The 22398-nt window shown below is 39.6% G+C and overlaps 1 protein-coding gene across 3 annotated transcripts in view; it reads right to left on the bottom strand.

Moving 5' to 3' along the window:
* Positions 1–22398, bottom strand: part of DGKI (diacylglycerol kinase iota) — a gene marked incomplete at its 3' end in the record, with an annotated part of 99834 nt that overhangs the window by 74955 nt on the left and 2481 nt on the right. For all 3 annotated transcript variants that reach the window (XM_084205889.1, XM_084205888.1, XM_084205890.1), the window contains exons 2-12: positions 18492–18578; positions 17214–17309; positions 15338–15420; positions 13508–13568; positions 10377–10490; positions 9712–9849; positions 8486–8564; positions 4506–4561; positions 3579–3641; positions 3276–3349; positions 1908–2019 (exon numbers count right to left, since the gene is read on the bottom strand). In XM_084205889.1, the coding sequence (XP_084062015.1) occupies positions 1908–2019; positions 3276–3349; positions 3579–3641; positions 4506–4561; positions 8486–8564; positions 9712–9849; positions 10377–10490; positions 13508–13568; positions 15338–15420; positions 17214–17309; positions 18492–18578 (963 nt within the window). The remainder of the gene's footprint in view (positions 1–1907; positions 2020–3275; positions 3350–3578; positions 3642–4505; positions 4562–8485; positions 8565–9711; positions 9850–10376; positions 10491–13507; positions 13569–15337; positions 15421–17213; positions 17310–18491; positions 18579–22398) is intronic.

The raw sequence follows: 22398 nt of genomic DNA, 5'->3' as shown, positions 1-22398 counted from the left end.
TTAAAGGAATTAAATATCATGTTAAAGAATTCATTTCAAAGAAATTAGGCAAGAAAGACAATGAGCAGATCCTTCAGTTATAGGCAGACATTTTTGGGCAGAAATGTATTTTTTTAATGAATATGACTATTATGTGACAATTCCTCGCAGATGCAGGAAAAAAAATCTCATATTAATGCAATGCTAACAGAGAACAGTGTAAACACAAGTCAAGGCCTGTGCACTTAATATTATGGACCAATTAGCAATATGATCAATAATATAATAATGCTTTTTATAAAGTAGTTCTTTCCCTTGGTTTCACAGACCCACTTGGGTACAACAAGCACATCTGAGACATACAAGGCAAGTTAGGATTATATCAATGCAGTCTAGGGTTATAATCATTCTTCAGCATCACAACCAAAGCACACCTGTAGACCCACAGTTCTCAACTAGGTTTCCTTTAAAGAGAAACAGAAGCTCAAAGGGCCCTACTTCTTAAATTCAGACCCAAGTGAAATTGTTGATGACTTTTGAGATCTGTCTAGCCACTTTCATTGACTAGAACTGTGTTAGTGGCAAAAACAAAAAAACTCTTCTGACTGAAAACTGTACGTGCTAAAGTTTTGACATAATTTTCAAAAACATGTCCTAAACTCCTCTTCACTTTTATTCCACAAGATCTACCAGGCTAATAATGAAAATTTTTCTTGTGGGTTAATAAAGAAAGAAAAAAGAAAATTTTTTCTAGTGGGTTATTTCCCTAATCCACCAGGCCCATTAAAAAAAAAAAATAAATTAAAAAAAAAATAAAATAAAATGAAAAGGTCCAGGAAGGCATCCTTAACCCAGACAAACTTTTAAAGGAAAGATTGACCAAGATGACCTTTTGCTTACTTTGAAGATTAGTTTCTCTTTGAGGAAACAAACACCATTATCATGGGTATTTACTGAAAGTGATATGGACTTAGGGCAGGTCACACAACAAGGGAGTTCAGCTAAAACAGGCTGATCTATCTTTGTTTTAAACTAGGTTACATGAGACAGCAGCAACAAAGGCCTAGAGGTATGGAGCTCAGTGTGAGCTATAAAAACTTGCCAACAAGTCCAGCTGTGGGCCTTCTGCTGGGCACACTGAGCCCAAGCTGCAGTGCCTTTGGTAGCCTGGTGCTAGCATGGGGAAAATTGTCAACTCTGGCTGCATTTAACCACCCCCTGAAGGCACTGTCACAGTGTTTGGCCACTGCCATAGCAGGACACCAGGGCATTTACAGTAAGATTGCTTTTATGGTATCTCAGTTTCAGTTCACTTTAAAGATGGCATTGGAAGAAAGTTCACAAATTAAATTGTGACAAATTAAAATTGTTGGCTGAATTTCCTTTTTCTAGCAGAATAAAAAGGAGAGATACAATTCATGCAAGAAATACTAGTAAAGTCTTCCACAGCTACTACTAAAGTTTCACAAGATTTTGGTAAGCATATAGGAACTGTATGTCCATATAAGTTTATATAATATTTAATATTTATATACCAGCAATACTTAAAAATATACTTTAATGCCATAGAATTAAATTTATAAAAGTTAAAGAGAGAAAGGAATGTTTATTTGATCATAGAACATTCCCACGGTAAAATCATTACTTCATTCTTTTATCATACTGATCTTACAGTAATAATCTTGCCACTTAACTTCAGAGCACTGCACATGCAAATCAGCCATATTTTGCAAGTAATACTGATTATTGTTAAATAACACTTCTCTTATCAGAAAAGAACTATTTGACTCTGCCATTTAACAGCAGAGCATGCTTTGTTCTTATCTGACTGTGGGGAAACACATCTGTTTTCAGTAACAAGGAGTATTTTGCACTCTGCAGTGTTGCCCAGGGAGCTCTCCCAGGCTGGCAGCACCCCCTGCACTCACCAGTGAGGCCATGGTGAACCCGATAACTTCGATGTAGCCATCGTCGTGACGCTGGGGCTCAAAGTCTCTGTGGTCACCAGGGTTCCCCCAGGGCATTGTGCCAGCACAATACCTACACAGAGACAGGTTTGGAGAGCCAGTTGGAGAGAGCAGCTTGCCCTGAGGGGTCCTGACAAGTAGCCTTTTAGCCTGTTCTTTTTGTTCCCAAGCTGATACAACACCCTCAGGTGTACCCACCATAAACTTTATCAGGTTCCTCTCTGAGAGGAAAATGGGGAAACACCAAGAAATAAGTCATAGAGCAGCAGCACTCCCTATTTGCTTTGATTCCTGCTGGTAAGCTGTTGAGCCATAAAGCTGTTTTGCCCCTCTTTCCCCTCTGCCTGCTAGCTCAGCACTAGGAATGCAAAACGTTGCATAGTTTGAGGAGGCAGGGAGAAATAAGAAGCTGCAACAGATACAGCTGAGGCATCTCTCTTTTCTACCATCAAAGAATAGATGTAAAAGTGATCTGAAAGGGATAGAAGGGGGAACTTTGGAGAGGTGACACCAAGTAGACGCTTGCAGTACAGGACTCAAAAGATTAAGTTCTTGGGACTGCCTGTGGAGCAAAGTAGGAAGTTGTCTAAAGCAGTGGTTTCCAAAGTGTGGTACATGCAAGAAAAATCCACAGCTGACAAGAAAATTAGAGTGTATGAAGAAAACTATTCCTTTTACTTTCAATAATAAAGCAAACATTAAAAACATACATATTGCTTGCAATACCAGAATACAGGTACATGTATATAATTTATAAATACACATATATGGAGGTGGTGCTTAAAAGCTTTTTACTGACAGAAATGCACAATCAAATTAAGTTTGGAGACTACTGTTCTAGAGAATAACAACTTTTGATTATTCAGCCTTACTTTTATTACAAGGACATCTTGTAACATGTTTAAAGGTGTGACTTCTTTCAGCAGTTTGGTATTCCTTAACTGCTAAAATATTTATCCTTCCCCTCTCTCCATTTCTGTCCCCTCCTCCCCCTTTGCTTTTTTCCCACACTTGGACTCCAATTAAGCAAAAGACCAGGTATCTGTCCCTTTAATAACTTGTTTGCAGGTTAGGTGCACAGCTTTTCAAAGTGTGCTTGTTAAGCATTTCTACTATATCAAGATATTCAGCTTTTTAAGGAATGGCTTTGCTGCAGCCTGAACTCTGATGCCATTCTGCATAGCTCATTAACAGCATTATAAGGAGCCAGCTCTCAACGAGGTGAGAAAATATTTTCTGTACATTCACCCAGCCTAGGAAAACTATCAGGTGTCTTTTGAAAACTATTGTTATTTTTCTTGCATAACTTCAAGACTGTCTTGAGCTTACCTGGGTATGTTTAAAAACACTATACACTGGAACTTCAGCTCCTGGATCTTTGGAGTCAGGTCTGTACCATCACACTACAAAGCCAAAGTGACAGAGCACAGAGAAATTGCTGAATGGAGCCACAGACAAGAGAAGTGTTGCTGCTTTGTAACAACTTTCCCAAGACTTTCCTTGGAATGTGTTGCAAATGTCATGCTCAAAACTGAAAAGTAACAGAGCCATTAAACTCTCACCTCACACTCTCTCCAAACCTCCACCTCCACCCCCTTCCCACAATACTACGGCACAATTTCTTATACTCACCACAACTTTAACATGCTTGGATAAATCTCTTGAGCTTCTTTGCAGAAAGTCTGTAAAGGCTGCCTGCAACAGAAATCAGTACAAGAATTGTCAACACTTCCACTCTTTTTATTTTCCCTCAGTTCTTATCCCTCCACAGAGTGAATTACCAAAGTGCCACTCTTTGGTCAAAGTTACTCCCTCAGAAGACATGATTTGATTTTATTGTTTTAAATGGTGATACTTCTGCTTTTGAGAGCTTTACTGAAAAAAAGTCCTTGAACAACCAAGTTCAATGGTATCCTGAACCATTAAGCACAAATTTTTGCTCACATACTTGTTTCCATATTTAAGGCACAGGGGTGTTATCATCTAGAAATACATTATATGCCATTCATTATCAAACTAGTGTTTACTCTTAATGGCTTTAGAATAAAGTATTGTCCATTTGCCTCCTGAATGCACAAGTGAGTAATTATATGTGCATATTCACCCATCATTAATCACTCCAAATATCTGATTTGTGCCCTGCACTTCCCACCATCCTACATCCAAGACTGCTTCTCAAAGCTACAAAGATAAAGGGCAAAACTTTGGGAATTCCTCTAGGAAATTCAGTATCAATGCAGTTCCCGAGCCCTGAAAGAAGCAGAGCAGTGCCTTGAGAAGCTTATGAGCCAGAAGCAGAGGGACCAAGATATGACCAGGACTGTGTCCAAAGGAGTGGCACTTCTCTCACCTGCCCAGCTCTGTATAATAACAGTACCTCAGGCTCTTATCTACAGACACCTGTGTGTGGCACTGCCAGAAACAGCATGAGTGCACTTGGAATTGTAACAGGCAGAATGAACTGGCATGAGTTCCTGATGTGAGAAAAGGAGGGGGATGGTAATTAAGAAGACATCCAAGCAGGTAAGTTATCATTCTGTAAGACAAATCTGTACTTACCCCGGCATAAAACATTTTATTTCTAAATCGGCTGTTGAATTTCTCTGGATTTGCTTCTGTGAAAGGATGAAAAATAAAAGTATGAACACCCTAATAAAACAAGGAGACTTCATTATACTTTCACATTCTCTGCCAACACTACAGTGCTTTCAATGTATCACTCACAGAAAATATTACCATAAATATGTTTTCCATGTGTGAGTCCCCCATCTGTGCCTTTCTCTGCTATCAGATTTCAAACACTGTTATTGAATCCTTCCCTTTTTTTGTAGAGAGTGGAAATAGAGCAAAGAGGTAACAAGAATTCAATCAGTTAATTTAGCACCTCTCAGACTATTCATCTTATGATAGAATATATTAGAATTTTAAGACTTCTGTTTCTAACAATGGAGAACAAATCTATAAAAATTATTAGAAATTCATGAAACAATAACCCATGCTTTGAACCAGGAGTAAATCATTAGTAAATTACAAGATGAAACAGCCCCTAAATTCTGATGTGTTAGAGTTACTAAGGAATAGATATTTCTCCCCAAAGATTTCTGCAGAAAAATTGAAAAAAAAAAAGGAAAACGAGAATTGGTTACTCTAAAACCTATTTCATTTTGATTAGACTCCAAGAGATGGAGAATTTTAAGTCTAGTAGCAATGTACCTCCAATGGTTAATTATTCTCACTGTTAATGTAAACGTGGTGGTTTCCAATCTTGAAATTTTCAGTCTTCAACTGCCAACTGCTAAATCTTGTTTTACTTCCCTGTCAGATTAAAGAGCCTTCAACTATCAGATATCTTCTCCTTGAGAAAATACTTATAGGCAGTGATTAACTAGCCTCTTTTCCTTCTTTCCAATAAGCTAAATGGAGTTCCCTTAATCTCTCAATATGAGGCACATTTCCCAGAATACAGTTCATTCTTGAACCTCCTTGGAAACTGCTTTCCTTGCTTGTGGCATCTAGAGATTCCAGAAGCAGCCCTTCTGACCCTGTATTCAGTGTTAGTGACAGCTACTCACCCTGGCTCATTGATTCTCTAGTGAGAACATTAAACTACCAAGGCAGTCCTTCTGGCTAAAACATCACATTAGTGTGGACACATCCAAATTACCTCTCAAATGACCACTTCAAACAATATTTCCAGTTCTCTTGCAAGCCAGTACATCTTACAAAATATGACTCCATTTTGTAAGAATGAGCTGCTTGAGGTTTCTGATTTGCTCGTTGGCTCAGTTACTGTATCTGTTACTGTGTCACAGGTGACTCAAACTCAGGGCCACTTCTACTTCAATCAATCAATTTAATTACATAAGTCAATCTCATCTCACTTAATGAGCTTACAGCTCTTTGCAGAGAGTCTCAACACCCCATGCTAAGCAGCAGAAGGCATCTGAAGGCTTAGTGCCTGTGCTGCACATTCTCTCATGGTGAGCATCCCTAATGGTTTCAGACAGCAGACACCACAGCCCTGGACCTTACATGGATCTTATGACAAACACTCCCCCTAACTAAAGCCCCAGTTTAGAACAGGAAAAGGAACCTTTCTGGTGTCAGGGACTCAGCAGTCCCCCAACCTACTGGTCCCACTTCTGCCAACACAGATGAGCACGGGTAGGAAGGAAGGACTCTGTGATGGAAAAGAGAGCCCTAGGTTGATTAGAAGTGAATTATTGAGTGCATATCCATGGCTCACTCCATCCTCACCATTCCTAAACCATCAAAGAAATAGAAAAATGGAATGTGTTAGACTCTGTGTGCAGTGGGGAAGTTTCCTGCAAATGAGCAGTCCTGCACAGCTGAGGGATCAAGCAGCATGTCAGCAGGGATAAAGTAAATTGCATCTTCCGTGCTCTACCAAAGCATAAGGATACCAATGGAGGCAGTTGGAAAGAGCCAGTACCCAGAACACTTTTCAAAAAAGCAGAGCTAAATACATCAGACTTGGATCCAACCCTCAAGTCTCAATCTGATTAGTCACAAGAAAAGTGTAGAGGGTTGCCATGGAAAAGGCCACATTAATATATAGGTTCTTCTGAGACTCTGCAATCACTGCTTATTCTAAATATAGCAGCTGACCAATATCTACTGCTTAAAGCATCCTGTTGGCTGAGAGCTCATATCAATTTATCTTATTTTGGTTTTCAGGCATGATATTCATTTGTTTTAATACTATATGTGATTACAATAGCTCCACATAAGCAAATGTATGCAGCCAATTTTCTCACGAGCACAAATTCTATAGCTGAGAAAGTACTTAACATTTTGCTACCATTCCTAGCTATGGATTGTCTTCAGTGGTAACTAAGATCATAATCTGCTTTGCATTGCTTAATTCACCAAGCCACAGGATTCCTTGGCCAGGAAGGAGTCTTTAAAGTCCATCTAGACCAATCCCCTGCAATGGGCAGGGACACCTTCACCTGGATCAGGTTGCTCAGAGCCTCATTCAATCCAACTTCAAATGTTTCCAGGGATGGGGCCCCCACCAGCTCTCTGGGCAGACTGTGCCAGTGTTGTACCACCTTCATTGTTAAAAACTTATTCTTTATATCTAGTCCAAATTTACACTATATTTGCTTAGAGCCATTTATCCCTTGTCCTATTGAAACAGGACCCATTTTTCTTATAAATCCCCTTCAAGTACTGAAAGACTATAGTAAGTGCTCCCAGGAACATTTTCTTCTCCAGGCAGAACAACCCCAACTCCACATGAAAAATAGTACCCACACACCAGCAACACCTTCAGGGCTTTCCTATAAGCTTCCTCTTCTAAAATACATAGAATTCACTTCATATATTTTAGCATTTGAGAAGACAAGGATGACACCAGCAGCGAGGACTCATGCTACAGAAGCTCTCCTGGCCATACATACTCAGACACTCAGCTTACTCTGCCAAGTGCTTTTTCACCCGTGTAAATTTTTAAAACCCTGGCATGTCTGGAATAACATTCATCCTTTATAGGGCTCCATAACTTCATTATTAAATAATGCCTCCATTAAATGAGAAAGTAGCCATGCATTTAATCTATACAGTATATTCACAGTCACATTAGCAATGCAGAGTGACATGCACTCATGAAAAAAATGCATACAGCTGTCATAATTTCATTCCTGTGCCCTTTTGTGGCCCCTCATTATTATTCCTAAAGCTTGAAGCAGTCTTAAACATCATAAAATATGCATTAGCTCATTCCATCATGTATCCTGCTCTTTATTTAGCCTGGCATTAGAGTGCTATCTTTTCATCTTGAAATGACACTCTGATAGTATGACAGTGACTATGAGGAAGGCTGTTTTTCAGAAAAAACACCTGCATATGAAGCTGGAATAGCCAAAAGCTGAAGGCAGACACCTGAACAAGGTTGTTTCTACAAGCACACCTGCCTAAACCATATAAATAGAGCTGTTCATATCAGTGCAAAGCTCTTCATATCAGTCCCAAAGCCACATGACAGTCTGTACAGGGTGGCATAGCTGCCACAGGCAAGGGGACAGACAAGGTGCTACAGCTGCTCAAATTCCTGACACTTCTGTGGCCATTGAACCCTTTAACTTTTGCACAGAGAACTTTGGGTCTGTACCAAGTCCAGAGCATACTGATCCATATGTAACAGCTGTTCAGGTTGAGAACACAATTATATTCCTGCCACTTCCAGTCTTGTGGCTCTTCTCTTCCCTCCACTTCCACACTCACACCTGACATATATTATCTCCTTTACAAGAGCTAACACCTTGTAAAGCTTTCCTTTCAGCCCTTTTCCTCCAAGTACAGTACAGTCTTCTTTGTACTTTTTTCATTTCTTTATCATGAAGTCCCTTGGAAACTCATAATACAATCACTTTTTCTTCTTGTATGTATCTTAAGGCTTTATGTTCCAGTTTTACTTCTGAATTATAAGAACAGGATGTTAAATCCAGCTCTATTTCTAATTAATAAAATAACTGCCCATCCACAGGGCTAAGGACATAAAAAGTTCATATTACCTCTGGATTCATGGAACTCCAGTGTAACATGTGCATCAAATCCAAGACTGAAGTAATTATTGAAGACATTGAGGGGAAGCTGTAATTAGATAATAAAGAGACATTAAAACAGCATGAACGGAACATTTCTCAACACACCAGGGTTTAACTATTTAAACTTGGCTCATCATGGAAACCTACTAAGAACAAAGTGGAACATATCAGGGAAATGTAAGCAGAAGGTTGCTCTGAAGGTTAGTAATGGCTTGTGGAAAATAATCAGATTCAAGAGCCCAAAGAACACAAATAGACCTACAGTGCTTTATGATCATGTGTGTGTCTTTGTTGACACATCAGAGGGTTCCTTATGTTGTCGTTTAGATTTCCCATAAGGCTGCACCATTAGCATATCACCAACACAAAGGTTTTCAAAGGTTTTGCTGGCTCTTCAAGCTCAGCATGGCAAATGAAGCTCCAGCTGTGTTCTGTGCACTCCATATATAACCAGGAGCAAGCCAAGTCCCAGAGAAGAAGCCCTAACCCTTACTGAGGATGCATGAGGCAGGCAGGCACACATCTGGCCTATGCATTGTTTCACACACCCAGCAGGGCTGTAGAGAGGCAGCTGTAGCATCCAATAGATAAGCTGGAAATTTTAACTGAGAAGAAGAAAACAGTTCACAGAATCAGGAGATTTTTTTTAGTTTTGTAGCATTTTCAACATCTCCAGTCCAAATAATAAATTACTATGCAATTTCCTTGCAAAAATTTTCTCATTCTTCAACTACCAAGATACACTAGTGGAGATTACATGAAGACCCAGATAGAAAGAAGTTAAATACCAAAATACACTACACCTTGCTGTAAAATGGTAAACGCTGGTATCCATTAGCAAAATGCTAAGGAATTAAATTTTACATCCTGTTTTTAGTTTTGCCTAATTGTGGAATGAATGGCAGTTTTCCTGCAACTGGAGAGGAACATCAATGACCTTTCTGATAAAATGCTAGGGATTTTTTTTCCAAGATTTAATCTTTGACATTAATCTTCAATGCCAGCATGTTTCAAACAACAAACAAATGCCTTTCACACAACTCTGGAATCACTGACACATGAAAAGAATCAAAGGGAGAGATGCAAATATAAAATTTAAAAGTTGCAGAACTCCCCACCCATGCTGCTTAAAGTGTAACCCAAGGAGGTTCATGAGCATTCTGTAGCTCCCAGGGGAAAAAGCAGGCTCTAACCTTACGTGCCCCATCCTCCAGCTCATCCTGGGGCAAATCAGGGTTGCGCTCAACCTGGAGATTCCAACGGTCCAGCTGGACAATGGTTCCATCTTCTACGTGGCACAGGATCTTAGACACTGGCTCATCTGTGTAACCCTGACAGCAGAGTGACCAGAGTATCAGCCATGGATGATGAAAACAAATGCAGTTACCAATTACCTACAGACATCCCTCCTTTCACACATGCCTGAAACTCTCAATAAATTTTTGATCAAGCATTTTAATAAGCTGCTATTGAGGTGCAAAAGTCTACAGCAGGCAAAGTAAGGCCATAAAGAGAGGAATTCAAAGAATATCTGCCTTTCCTGGAATAAGCCCAGTGCTGTAGTAAAGGATAAACAAAGAGAAAGCTTAAATGATGCTTAAATTAGAAGTCTGTTTACTATTCTTGTTACTTGACCTGAAACACCAGATACATCTACGTACACTTTTATTGCCACAACATCATTAGTAATTCAAAATCCCAGACTGCACATTGAAGAAAACTGTTCTGCCAGAGTGAAACAGACCTTGGACACACAGCCCTGCCTGCTATTTTAGCCAAAAGGAAATTCCACCCCACACAACTAAATCTGAGCAGCAAGTTGAGAACCCCACATAAAAGTACCCCAGCCAGTCCTTACCCCACCCCAGTTGAGGGTGCGGGCAAGGTCGTTCCCAGTGCCAAGTGGAAGGACAGCCACAGGAGGTGGGGGGCTGAGTTGCAGCTCATCGAGGATGGACAGGATCCAGCCCACCTATAAAAAGGAAAATTAGAAGAATGTTTAGGAATATCATAGGGAAAAAGACATCTTTTGATCATATCATATTCTTTTTTACAGAGAAGATCAAGTAAAGGAAAGGTAAAAATGAATGAAGAATATGGACAATTCAAGGTAATTTTATTTTAACTACCATTGTGTCAAAAGAAGCTCAACCTTTGACAAACAGCTATGAAAGAAAATGAGAGACACATTAAAGCAGCATGTTGTCTCAGAACTTGTCCTGCCAAGCATGAACTTGCTCACAAGTCTCCCTCTCCCATAGGAGAGACCTTAGTGCTGAACTATTTCACTCAGTACAAGGCATTATATCTATATATATATATAGATATACACAATATTCAGATATACACACACACACACATATCTAATAAAAGAAGACTAGACTAAAAGGCAGACTACAGTTCAGGGTTGGAGGCTTTGGATTGGAACAGTAAATCTGTCTCTTTTGTATCCTAAGCTATTAGTAATTTTAGAGAGCCATTTCTTCTATCTTTCTTCTGGACTACATAAAGCTTTCAAATAGAAATTTAGCCAGAAGGAACAAATTACTGTAAATTACTTTGTTTTTCATTAAATAGTAATTTTCAAAAGGGAGAAAGAATTGTTGCTAAAGATGTTATCAAGCTTTTGGTGACTGAAATTCTTGCTGCAAAAACAAAGGACTCTTCCTTAAACTACTTGTCACTTAAAAAAAAAAAGTGAAGAACCTGTGCTGCATTCTTAGATAAAGAATTAATAAAGATTTACAGAAGAGCTTTTTTCCTGTTGCTGGTTTTCAAAAATGCAGCTTCTACTGCAAATGTGAGCTTTTAAATAGGACAGAGAACCTAAATCCTGAGTACAGCTGGATTGAATTTTTCTCGCCCCTACTAATAATACTGCAATTTCAAAGAGATTCTCAATCCAAACCAGGGCAGCTTCACAAAAGGCACCCAGCATAACATGGCCATCAGGAAAAATAGCTGGAGTTTGAAGGACTGGAGGAGATGGCCTGATAAATAGAGAAACACCATGTTATTTAGTATTCTAGGGTGTTTCTTTCTCCAAGTCTATTCAAAATAAATTTAACTTTGCACAAATAGCATTTATCAAAGAGCTATTTATCATAACCAATTGTCCAATTATTAAAGCATTCATCTGGGATGTGATCCCCTACTTGAGTTCATTGTCTGACAACAGCCAGACAAGTACTTAGAGCTCTCATGACCTTGGATGTCACCAAAAATACTGAGGTCTTTAAAGGGTTTTTCAGAGGTAAGTAATACTTTCTCTTTCAAAATATTTATACTTCTACACTGATAGCAGGAGACAGAATAAAAAGTCAAGATAACATCAGGAGGGCCAGGACTTCTTAAAGAAGTTTGTCATTGTCATTGCCACTGACTTAATCCACACATCTGTGCTTCAGCCTCCCACTGCTACAGGTAACATCAAAATACCCACCACTTTTGTAAATGCTTTTAACTGGTGAACAAATTTCAATTTATAAGCACAATGTTGCTATTTAACTTGAGGTCACTTCTAAACCTTGTACGTTAGTTGCACAATCCAGGATGACACATGCTATCATTTCCCTGTAAACAGAAAGCTCCTGACTGCTCTGAAAGCAAAGCTTTCCACTTCTGCCCTGAAGTGACAATGGAAAAGTTACTATAAAGTTCTGATTCACCTCAATAATGAGAGGTAACATCTGTTCTCATTGCATATTCATTAAGTCCATTTGAGCCAGATTTTTCATTTCTAGATGTAATGGCTTTGGGAATAACTAGATATTAATTTGTTTCAAGCTGAGCAGCAGCAGAGGTAAGAGCGGAGTGCTGCTCATACTAATGAGAAGGTGCTGCCACCTCTCGCACAGTTCAGCAAAGGGAAACAGAATGGTCTGACTTAATGTAGCTGAATTCTTTTCTCTTTTAATATCTTAATGATAATTTTTTTCCCCCCTTTCCTCAGATGGGAAAGAAAACAGATGGAGTACTTTTTCTCAGCTGATGCATCTGGCTAAAGGACTGCCTTTCATGTTTAAAGGAAAAGTTCATCATTCAGGAACAGTCATGTCTTGCTTTCCCACGCACCAGCAAGGCAGTGGTCCTATCACTGATTTTTTTTCTTCACTCTCGCAGGGGACACATTGATATTAATATCCCTACCCCTGGGGTTTTAAAAGAACCCACAAAAGCTAGAAAAATCCCCCCAGAAGATCAAGCCAAGGTGAATTAGGAGAGGGGATTCAGCTCTCTACAAAACAAACCAACCACCTCTCCATGCCCTAAACATCTATATAGATATGTTCTGTCCAATCATTGCATCTTGCGAGTAGTAATGCATTTTCCTTACCATACTTACTGCTAAAATTGCCATCAAATGCATGTTGAGGAACTGAGCCCCTAGAGATTAAAGGTCAGTTTTTCAACTGTATTAGCATTCAGTGTCACAGACAGATTTAAAATATTTTGAAATACTGGAAAGAAAATGTAGTTATAATCACTCCATTACCACTCATGACCTTCAGACCATGAGCTGCAGAGTTTTTCTCCAAATGAAGGTGCACAAATCCTTTCAAGACCTGACCCCATTCACTTATCCAGGAACACAGAAATTGTCTTGTAAAGAAAAGTAGTGAACCTGGATCTGCCAGGGTCTAGCAAGAAGGAGCAGAAATTAAGATATAATGGCTCTCAGACACTAAGTTATCCGTCAGACCTAATGCATGTAGTGAGAGGAGACCAGCAAAATTAGTTTTTATTCCTTTTAAGCTGTAAAAAATCTTTATGCATAAAGGAAAGAGGGTTTCAGACATGAGAACCTGCCCTCATATCTTCACAGGCCAGACCACACAGAAAATTGAAAAACAAATATTAGATTTCACAAGTGTAAGATATGTTGTCTCTCTGTGCCTCTGCAGACAGGGTGAGGTGGGAAAACCACCCCTGTGAGGACTTTAATCACTTGGCCAAAGACCATGGCACTGCCAGGTCTCTGCCACCTACCGTCCCATCCCCGCCACACGCCAGGATCCGCAGGTTCGGCACTTTTCTGTACAGCTCCAGCCTGCCCAGGGAGGAAAAGGGGGAAGAAAAGGAGAAAAATGTAAGAACAGCAATTTTGCTGAGTGACATTGCACCCACCACTTACTGCATTTTCAAATATTCATTACTAAGAATATGAGTAGAGGTGGAAATTTGAAACCACTAGGATGTGAAATGAGGCCTTCCTCTATGTCAGGCAGCACCTCCTGACAAGTGTTTGATAAGTTTAGCATCTTCCCAGATTTTCATATTCCCACTAGGGAGGTCAAAATCTTTCATTTTTCTCTTACCCTAAAGTAAACAAATTTAAACAGTGAGGTTTTAAAACAATATTTAATGTTCTTCATCATGACTTGCTGAGGTACCGTTTCTGAGTCTTGTATAATGTGACAGCTTCTTCAACTACTGACTGTATTTTAACACCACAGAAGGCAAGAATATGTAATAGAGTTCTTTCTCTGGATATGTGATCTAAATATCAACAGGAGAGACCAAAAAAAGCACCCATTGAAGTCCTGCTCCTTCAGTTGCACCCTTCAGAAAGCCATAATGAAATATTTCATAACAAAGGTGGGGACATTCACATGTAGAGAGCTGAGCGACCAGAGCAACTAACCCTCCTTATCCCATTATACAGCTCTGAAATATGTATGTCTAACTTAAAGCTTCTAAACATCATGAGAGTATAGCAGTGCAGGTGCTTCTGCAGGAAAATAAAAAGCTTGGGAGCCTTGAATAGGAAACATTTGGACTGCTCTTCTACAGGCAAATATTTGATTTTCAATTATTACTGTAAAATATTTATCATAATAATATTTACAGAAACATATAAAACATATTTATACAATGTGAAAGTAGTTCTGAACAGATGGTTAAGAAAAGCCAATATCCCCATGTCAAGTACCACAGAAGGATGGTTTCTCAGCTCTTGGCAGCAAAAATCAGCCCTTTAAAAAGAGGTACCCTCTCCCTTGGAAGAGGTTTGCACTTGAATTATTGTCTGGCTAAGCTGAGTTAGTTACTCAGTGATCCGGGGCAGTTGCACAGTGCTGTGGTGTGGCAGTCTGGAGGCAGCCTTACTCCACTGGAATGCTCAATCATTAGGGAATGGTCAGGCACTGGGATCCCCAGCGAGCCTTGCAGCCATCTGGACCTGCCTCTCTCTGGACATGGGGGCAGCTCCTGACCTCACAAAAGCCCCCACTGCAGCCCTTCCCCATGGCATTCACATTTTCTGGAAAAAACCCTTCTCCCAGGATTTTTCTCCTGGGAAACCTCAGAGAAAAAAAAGGAAAACAAATTCTTATCTCATTTGCTTCTCCTGTGTTGTGCTCACATGTGGAATGTGTTTGGAGATTGTTTATCCAACAGGTGAGTGTTTCATTGGTTTCTGCTATGGGTTGTTTTGACTCAATGGCCAATTGGGGCCAAGCTGTGTTGGGTCTCTGGAGAGAGTCACAAGTTTTCATTATTATCTTGTTAGCCTTTTGTAAGTATCCTTTCTGTATTCTTTAGTATCATATTCTTTAAGTTTAGTTCTTTTAGTTTAGTAGAGTATTCTTTAATACAATATAGAATCTTAAAATAATAAATTAGCCTTCTGAGAACACAGAGTCAGATTCATCATTCCTTCCTTTGTCAGTGCACCCCACAAATAGAATATTCCCCTTGCTACCAAAACCTGGATATGTAAACCTCACACACTCACTAATCCAGCCAAGCTGGATCTTTTCCTGTTTTCCTGACCAGACCAGAAATAAGAGGCACAGCAATGAAGGCTCCATTACTTACGCATCTCTCGGCCCTTCCTGAGAGAGGTCAAAGACCTGGCGTGGATTCAAATACCACATAAACATTTGGAGAACCTTGGTGCCCTGGCAAGAGAAAAAAAGCAGAGGAAGGGAAGTTATGAGCAGTTTAATGATTATTTGAAATAATAGTATGCATTATTCATTGTATTTCAACTGCTTCTTTTTTTTTTTCTGTGCTTTATCAAGTCAACATAAAACAGGAAGACAAACTAGGAAGTGGCATAGCAAATGACTGCTCTGTAGAATAGCAATCCAGGACGAGGCACACACGCAGGCATATAGACCAATTTCAACAACACAGATCACTAATGGTCCATAAGAACAGGCAGCTGGGGTCAGACCAAAGGTTCATTTCCCACAGCAACCTGTTCTCCTGCTTCTCACCACCTGCAACAAGAAGAAACCTCTGTTATCCCGCCTCACCCTCAGCTATCCATGACTTGTAGCCAAAATCTCCATCACATTGAGCAGTGTGCTGCCCAGTGTCCAAGCAATGACAGTGCTCTGGCCTCTACCATCACCACAATGATCATTCATCATTGCAACCTTTACCATCTAATGAAGCAGGAGTCAAGGACTGTGGGGTACAGCTGCCCCAATGGTCCCTCACTCTATGCCAGCCCACAACCTAAAGGTATAATTTCTGTTTTCTCAAACTCCGAGGTTCATATTTCCACTCAAATCCCTTCCTTCACATTCTGCCCAGATACAAAGTGGCAGGATTTCTTACTAGTAGCAGAGAGCTAAGAACTCTATGGGCTGAGCTTGTGCTCTAATTCAAGAATGCCTTTCAGACATAGCCTGAGGGTACACATCAGGAATTTTCCATAGCTCTCCCTTCCTAGGGATGGTTCTTCTGCCTGACACCTTCCCTGAAGTGAAGAACGAAGAATAGCAGTCATAGTACCTAGGAAAAGGTATAAGAAGAGAGAAAATAAATGTGATGTGTGCCATAGGTACTCTTCCAGTCTCAGCTGTGTGCAGTTCATAGAACCCTTGAACCAGAGGAAGGTACAGGACTTCACAGTTTTCCACTTCCAAATATCTTCTCTAGCCTGTGTAAATGTTTAGCATCCACAACATCCTAATGCAAGGAGTTTTTCACTGAACTACAGATTGTGAGAACAACCAGCTTTTTCCTTTTGTTTTGAATCAGTCTAAACAGTTTCATTTGATATCCTCTCTAATTCTAGCAGAGGAGAAAACGAACAGTGCTCATACTACTCTCCATGCTCTATAGGCCTCTGTTGTATCTTACACCCATCTTTTCTATTACAACGCCCTGTTTATTGAAAGGCACTCTGATTCTTTGGTATTCAAAAAAGTGGCAGAACCAGGGAAATAATCACTTGGGTAAGTATTCATTCCAAGAATCCTAAGGAGGAAGTCTGCTGCATTTTAGTCACTGCAACTTGGTCTCTGTGGTGCAGTACAAGACCACTAAGGATTTTTCTTAAATGCCATGGGACTGTGCTATTTCACATTAAATACTTTCAACCAGCCTTTCCTAACAAAGCTAAATCATTTTTTAGATAAAGTCTAAAAACTTCACTGGAAATCTAAATTCTCTGTGAAAAGGTGAAATCTTCTGAAAAATTCCCAACTATCATTTTAGATTCCCTTCAAGAATTTGAAGATAGGAGCATAGCCACTCAAATACTCAAATATCCATTCCAGTCATCCAACTCTACTGAAGTAGAAAGGCCATTCCACAGCAAGGACCTCTTCTAAGGAAGGTTCTTCAGGCTTTTTTAGGCATAGAGTCCTTTCTATCCAACTGGCCAAGAAATAGAGTCATTTGCAGAAACCCTGCTGCTAAGCTTAAACTTCACAATCCAGACCCAGCTTAATCTTACCTGATTCCCTCCACTTTTTGGATTGACAAAAACCAGCAGTGGCTTCATGAGTGGAGAGGAGATAGGTTTTATCACAAAAGGCCGGCCTTTGTTATCCTGAGAAACAGAAGCAAGAAACAGCTTCAGTACAAGGAATGTAAGATTCTTTGGCATAGCACACACAGAAGACCCAACCTAGCTCTGACAAAACTACCTCAGGAACTGGAAATAGTACAGCTATGCCAATGTGGTGCCCAGTTGAGAGCAATTTATCCAGCTGAGACAACAGAATAAAATTTGAGGGTAGCTTACAACTATTTCAAAATTCTTTTGAGATTATTTCTGACCCTATTCCCCACAATTATTCACACAACACTAGAAACATGTCAGAGAGAATCTTATTTCTAATACAGACAGTTTTTCCAAAGGAAAATAGAAGAGAAAAGTTACTTTTTCTATGATTTCCATCTAACAGACAAGCTGCATAAGCATTTATTTGCAGATAATCTGCTCTCAAATTTTTGGCCTTGCTGCCTTCCCACTTTTGAACAAATGCCACAGATCCAACATGACATATCCCTGGGAAAATTATTTGCCTCCCTACTCCCTAGCCCCTAGAGGACACCCCAGAGCCCAGTAATGAGGGGACTGTCCTGGGCTTTCACATACACAGATTTCAGTTTCTGGTCTGCAGTTCTCCCACCATGCAAGAAAGGACTTGAAGCAGAGAGCCCTGGCTATGCAGGGGTGAGTCTCCCTCCACCTCTCTCATGAGGCTGCTTGTCTATATAATTAATCAACTAGGAAGGATATGGAAGCAAGTTCTTCTATAGGCACATGGTAAATAAACCAATAGATCAATAAACTGCTTTCTCTCTGTGGTCCAATTTTAATATGAGATCCCTTGAAGAAGACATCCTAAAACAGGCCACATCTGGACCACAGCCTTGCATCAGTGCACTCACCATGGGTTTCACAACCCTAGTTTCACACCCCTGTTCTGCTTAGTGGAAAAAAAAAGTGCGAGCTGAGTCTCTTACATCCCAAGGGAATACTCTTTCTTTAGGGTGCTGGTGCTTCTGGAGTATGGTACATTGTTTCTCGAAAAAAAATCAGCTCAGAAAATAAAACTTTTCATACGAGTTTTATCTCTTCCAACAAGAAACTCAATATCATGGAATTTCCCAGGGGAAAAATATATTAAACATTCCACTGGAAAAAAAGGGAAAAAAAAAATCCTGAAATCTTTAAAGTTGGTGTTTAGACATTTAAACAAAAGAAGCATGATATCCAAAGCACTTGAATACGTACTTCATTTCCTCTTTTGCTGGCTTTTCTTTTAAAGGACGTTCTCTTCTTTCGCCTTGTTGAAGTCTTTAAGGAGTTCTACATCAAAAGAAAAAAGAATACATGAAAAGCAAAACAAAATTTAGAAGACAGGCCCAGACAGAGCCCCTTGACGAAGCTCTTCCATGCATGTCCACTTGGAGAATGATAAGAGTATCTGGCACATGCTCGAGATTTCAATTACATGCGCTGCATGCTTTACACTTCCACACCACCGTTTATGGAGAAAGCCACACACGGAGACCAGACTGGTGCTTTGGAACCGGAAACTTTCCCACGCTGTGAGGGGGGAAAAAAGATCAGATGCTCCCATAGACTCACATAACACCACATGTTGTACCTGCCAACCCTCCCAAAAGGGGTAGGAGACGCCCGTTTCCCCTTCGGGGCTCCAGTCTCCTGCCCAATCAGGCTCGTCTCCTGGTATGGAGACCACCTGCATAAAGATGTAATAAAAAAACATGATAAATAAGATATTTTTCATGTTTTTTTGTTTGCTTTTTTTTTTTTTTTTAAGGAAAGAAAACAACAAGTTTTAGCTCTGGCAACCATTATGACTCAACATAACGTAGGCCACCATGGCATATGATGCTGGCACCATAGAGTCAGTTCCAGCCTATCAAGAAACTTGTGCAATCATCTGCTAAGGAACAAACTGGATTGCTGATTTTTAAGGATTTAAGTAGAGAAGGTGTTTGTCAGCTGATTTTTTTTGTGTTTTTAAATAATAATACCGCTGAACTACATAGGAAAAAAACGTACAAGTCCTTGTATTTCTGCAGAACCTATTAAAATAGAACTTATGTTAAGGCTGTTCTCCAGGCAGATGAGAGTCTGCTCAGTGACACAGAGCAAAAAGGTGTTTTGTTGTGATAAGAACAGCAAAAAGGGGATTTTGTTGTATTTTTTATTTATTTTAATTCATTAATTGAAGTTATACCTGCAGGAAATCCTTACCATTTCCATAATTTAAATTTTGTCTTATGGGAAATACAACAAATATTTTTGCAGTATTTCAACTTCTAGTTTAACCATCATCAGGAAACAAAGTAGCATGAGGAATTAGAAGAAAGTTCATTGATTTTTTTTCACCTCCCCCCCAGATATAAGAAGGAAAACAAGATTCACTCAGCTCATCTGAAAGTTCTTTCCTGTCCTGACCTTGATCAGATGCATACCACTATACAAGCAGAGATCATTAAATCTGTAAAAAAGTGATGTTTATTCTTAATCCTGTTCGCTATCCAACATCAACAGGAATAGCTACTAAGATTTGTTTAATAGACATCAACCACTTTCAGAATTTCAAGACTTGAGTATGTCATGCCAGATGCACAAGTTAATGCTTCCACATGCCTGAGAAGAAAAACTAACAGCTATCTAACTGAAATACCTAAAGGCATTGCGCTCTATCACAGAGACCAAGAGAAGCCTGCCATAGAGCAAAAGGTCCCAAGTTCTCAGCATTTCTGAAGGACGTAGTCATGCCTTGTTGCTTACTGAAAATCCTGAAGGTAAGACAGCTCTCTAGAGAAATTTCAGGAATTTGCCCTCTTAGACCATATTTTGAGAAACCATCTAAAAGTTCATAATCTTCCCTATGCTGATGCAAAGTGATCTTGAAAGCATGATAAACCATAAAGACTTGCACTGAGTACCAAGTGCATCAGCAACCTCACCTGCATAGTCTGGTGCTCCCCTACCTCAGCAGTCACATTGACTGCAGGCAAAAGCCTTGATGTCAACAGAAAGTTATGGGGGCATTACATTCACAGCTGCCTCACATGGGGGCCCTTAACCCATTTCCTCGGGCATTCTCTGAAGGATTCTCCCTGGATTTGGGCAAAACACAGGTCAGACAGGAGATCTAGTCTATCCACACCCTTGTTAGCAGTGTGCTGAAAGCTCACACACATGCCAAGGGTAAAGATGGCTCAGTAAAATCCTGACTAATTGTAAAGAATAATTTAAAGAATGCTTAAATGTAGTTGTCATTAAAGCCCCCTATAATGTACCTAACAGTGGGGTGGGAAAAGGCATACAGCTATATTAAAGAAACAGTTTAAGGCTAAGTCTCTATTCATGGTTATAACCATTTTCATTTCCATACTCAAAAAGGCACTAAATGCTACATCTCTACAATGATATTTCACCTCTTTTTATTTTTTTAATTTTTTTTCAAACATACCTACGCCTATAGTGTTAACAGAACCTAAAGCTTTGCTGCAGTAATTGCAAGCTCGTGTCCGTAGCAGATGAACTGCAAGAAGCTGCTTAGACATACACAGGTTTTCTGCAAACATGCAGCAGAGTAACAGCCAAAGAGAATCAGCAGTCTTTGCACACTGAAGTGAAGAAATGGATACATAATATCTTGTTCACAGAACAAGGTAATGAGTGCTTTGTAAACAAACAATGTTATTTAGCAAGGTACCTGATAGCAAAGCATACCTTTAAATGGGCACAATAAGTAAATCCTAACTTCCCTCTAGAGAGGAAACCTCTCCTTTGTGTATGTCAGTTTGTCCATCTTCAAAAAGAGATTTTTCATATTATTGAATAGTCAGTATAGCTCTCAGAAAGCTTAGGTAGATGAACAGAGTAATTGGAGTCCTTGTATGGTGTTGGATGGTGTGAAGGCCATGGACTACCTCAGACAAATCCAATGAAACCTTTCAACCTTTTCCTTTACAACATTTCATCCTCAGTTTTCAAAGGCTTTTAGCACTCTGATTTTTGAATTACTTTAACAATGAACAGCATCTGGGAAGGTCTATCGTGACCATCTTCTGGTCTTTCACAAACCACTCTCAGACAAGCCAGCTGTGCTCAGCAATTGAGGAAATATAAAAATAAGCCCAGAAATGTAAGTGTTCACTAGAACTAGTTCACAGTCCTCAAAGGAGGAGAAGAAAACAGCAATTTACTCACCTTGAACAGAAAAACCTTGGAACTTTAGAGTTACTGCCTTTGTCTTCCCAAACAGAAGACAGACTAAATCAGTAAATCCATCAGTCAGATCCTCCTTATCATCTACTTTTCTCCCACAACACAGGCATATATCAAGTCCAGTGCCAGAGCTAACACCGCTTTGGCTACCGAACCTCACCCATAACAAAATACCACCAGTCAACAAGAGTGACCTGCTTCACAAACTAGGAGATGGAATTGTTTTGAACCCCAGGAAAACAGAGCTGGTATCAAAGCACTGCTAACAATACAGAAATACCAGAAATCAGTAGAAAAGATACAGAAGTGGCTCACATAACAGATAACATGGAAGAGTTATTGGAGTTTTCCATTCATGTAAGGGGGTCACTACACACAAGGCTACCACCAATTCCAAAACTGTTTGAACCATTCTGAATATTCTTCATCTTTAAATTGGTTGCTTATAAGAAGCAAAAGCTCCCCATTTATACCATAGATGGCAGCATAAATTTGCTCTTAACCAATTACACCATGATGCTTCACTAGGCCAGCATTGCTGGTAACGAGACACAGAGTGGGGTCTTTGTGAAGCCTAATATTTGAAAGGTGGTGACCCACATTGTACAAAATAAGCATGGAAAACTATTTTTAGGGCAATCAAAAAAAAAAAACTTGTAAAACAGAGCAAGGTTTTACTACAAAATGCCATCTTATTTACTTCAAGGAAACCACAAACAAAACGATACAGGCACCACTAAAATCAATTTTATATGAGCGGGAAATTCAGTTCAGGAGTTGTCTGTGACCAATGTAAGTAGTTAATTAGAGCTGAGGAAATATGTTATATCCATAAAACTTCTAGCCATATTTATTCTGACTGTGAAATATGTGAAAAACACATTGTTGGTTGCACATTCATCTTTTTTAA

This window comes from Fringilla coelebs, assembly GCF_963513975.1.
Source record: "Fringilla coelebs genome assembly, chromosome: 5".
Lineage (NCBI taxonomy): Eukaryota > Metazoa > Chordata > Aves > Passeriformes > Fringillidae > Fringilla > Fringilla coelebs.
This window is presented reverse-complemented; position numbering and strand designations above follow the sequence as displayed.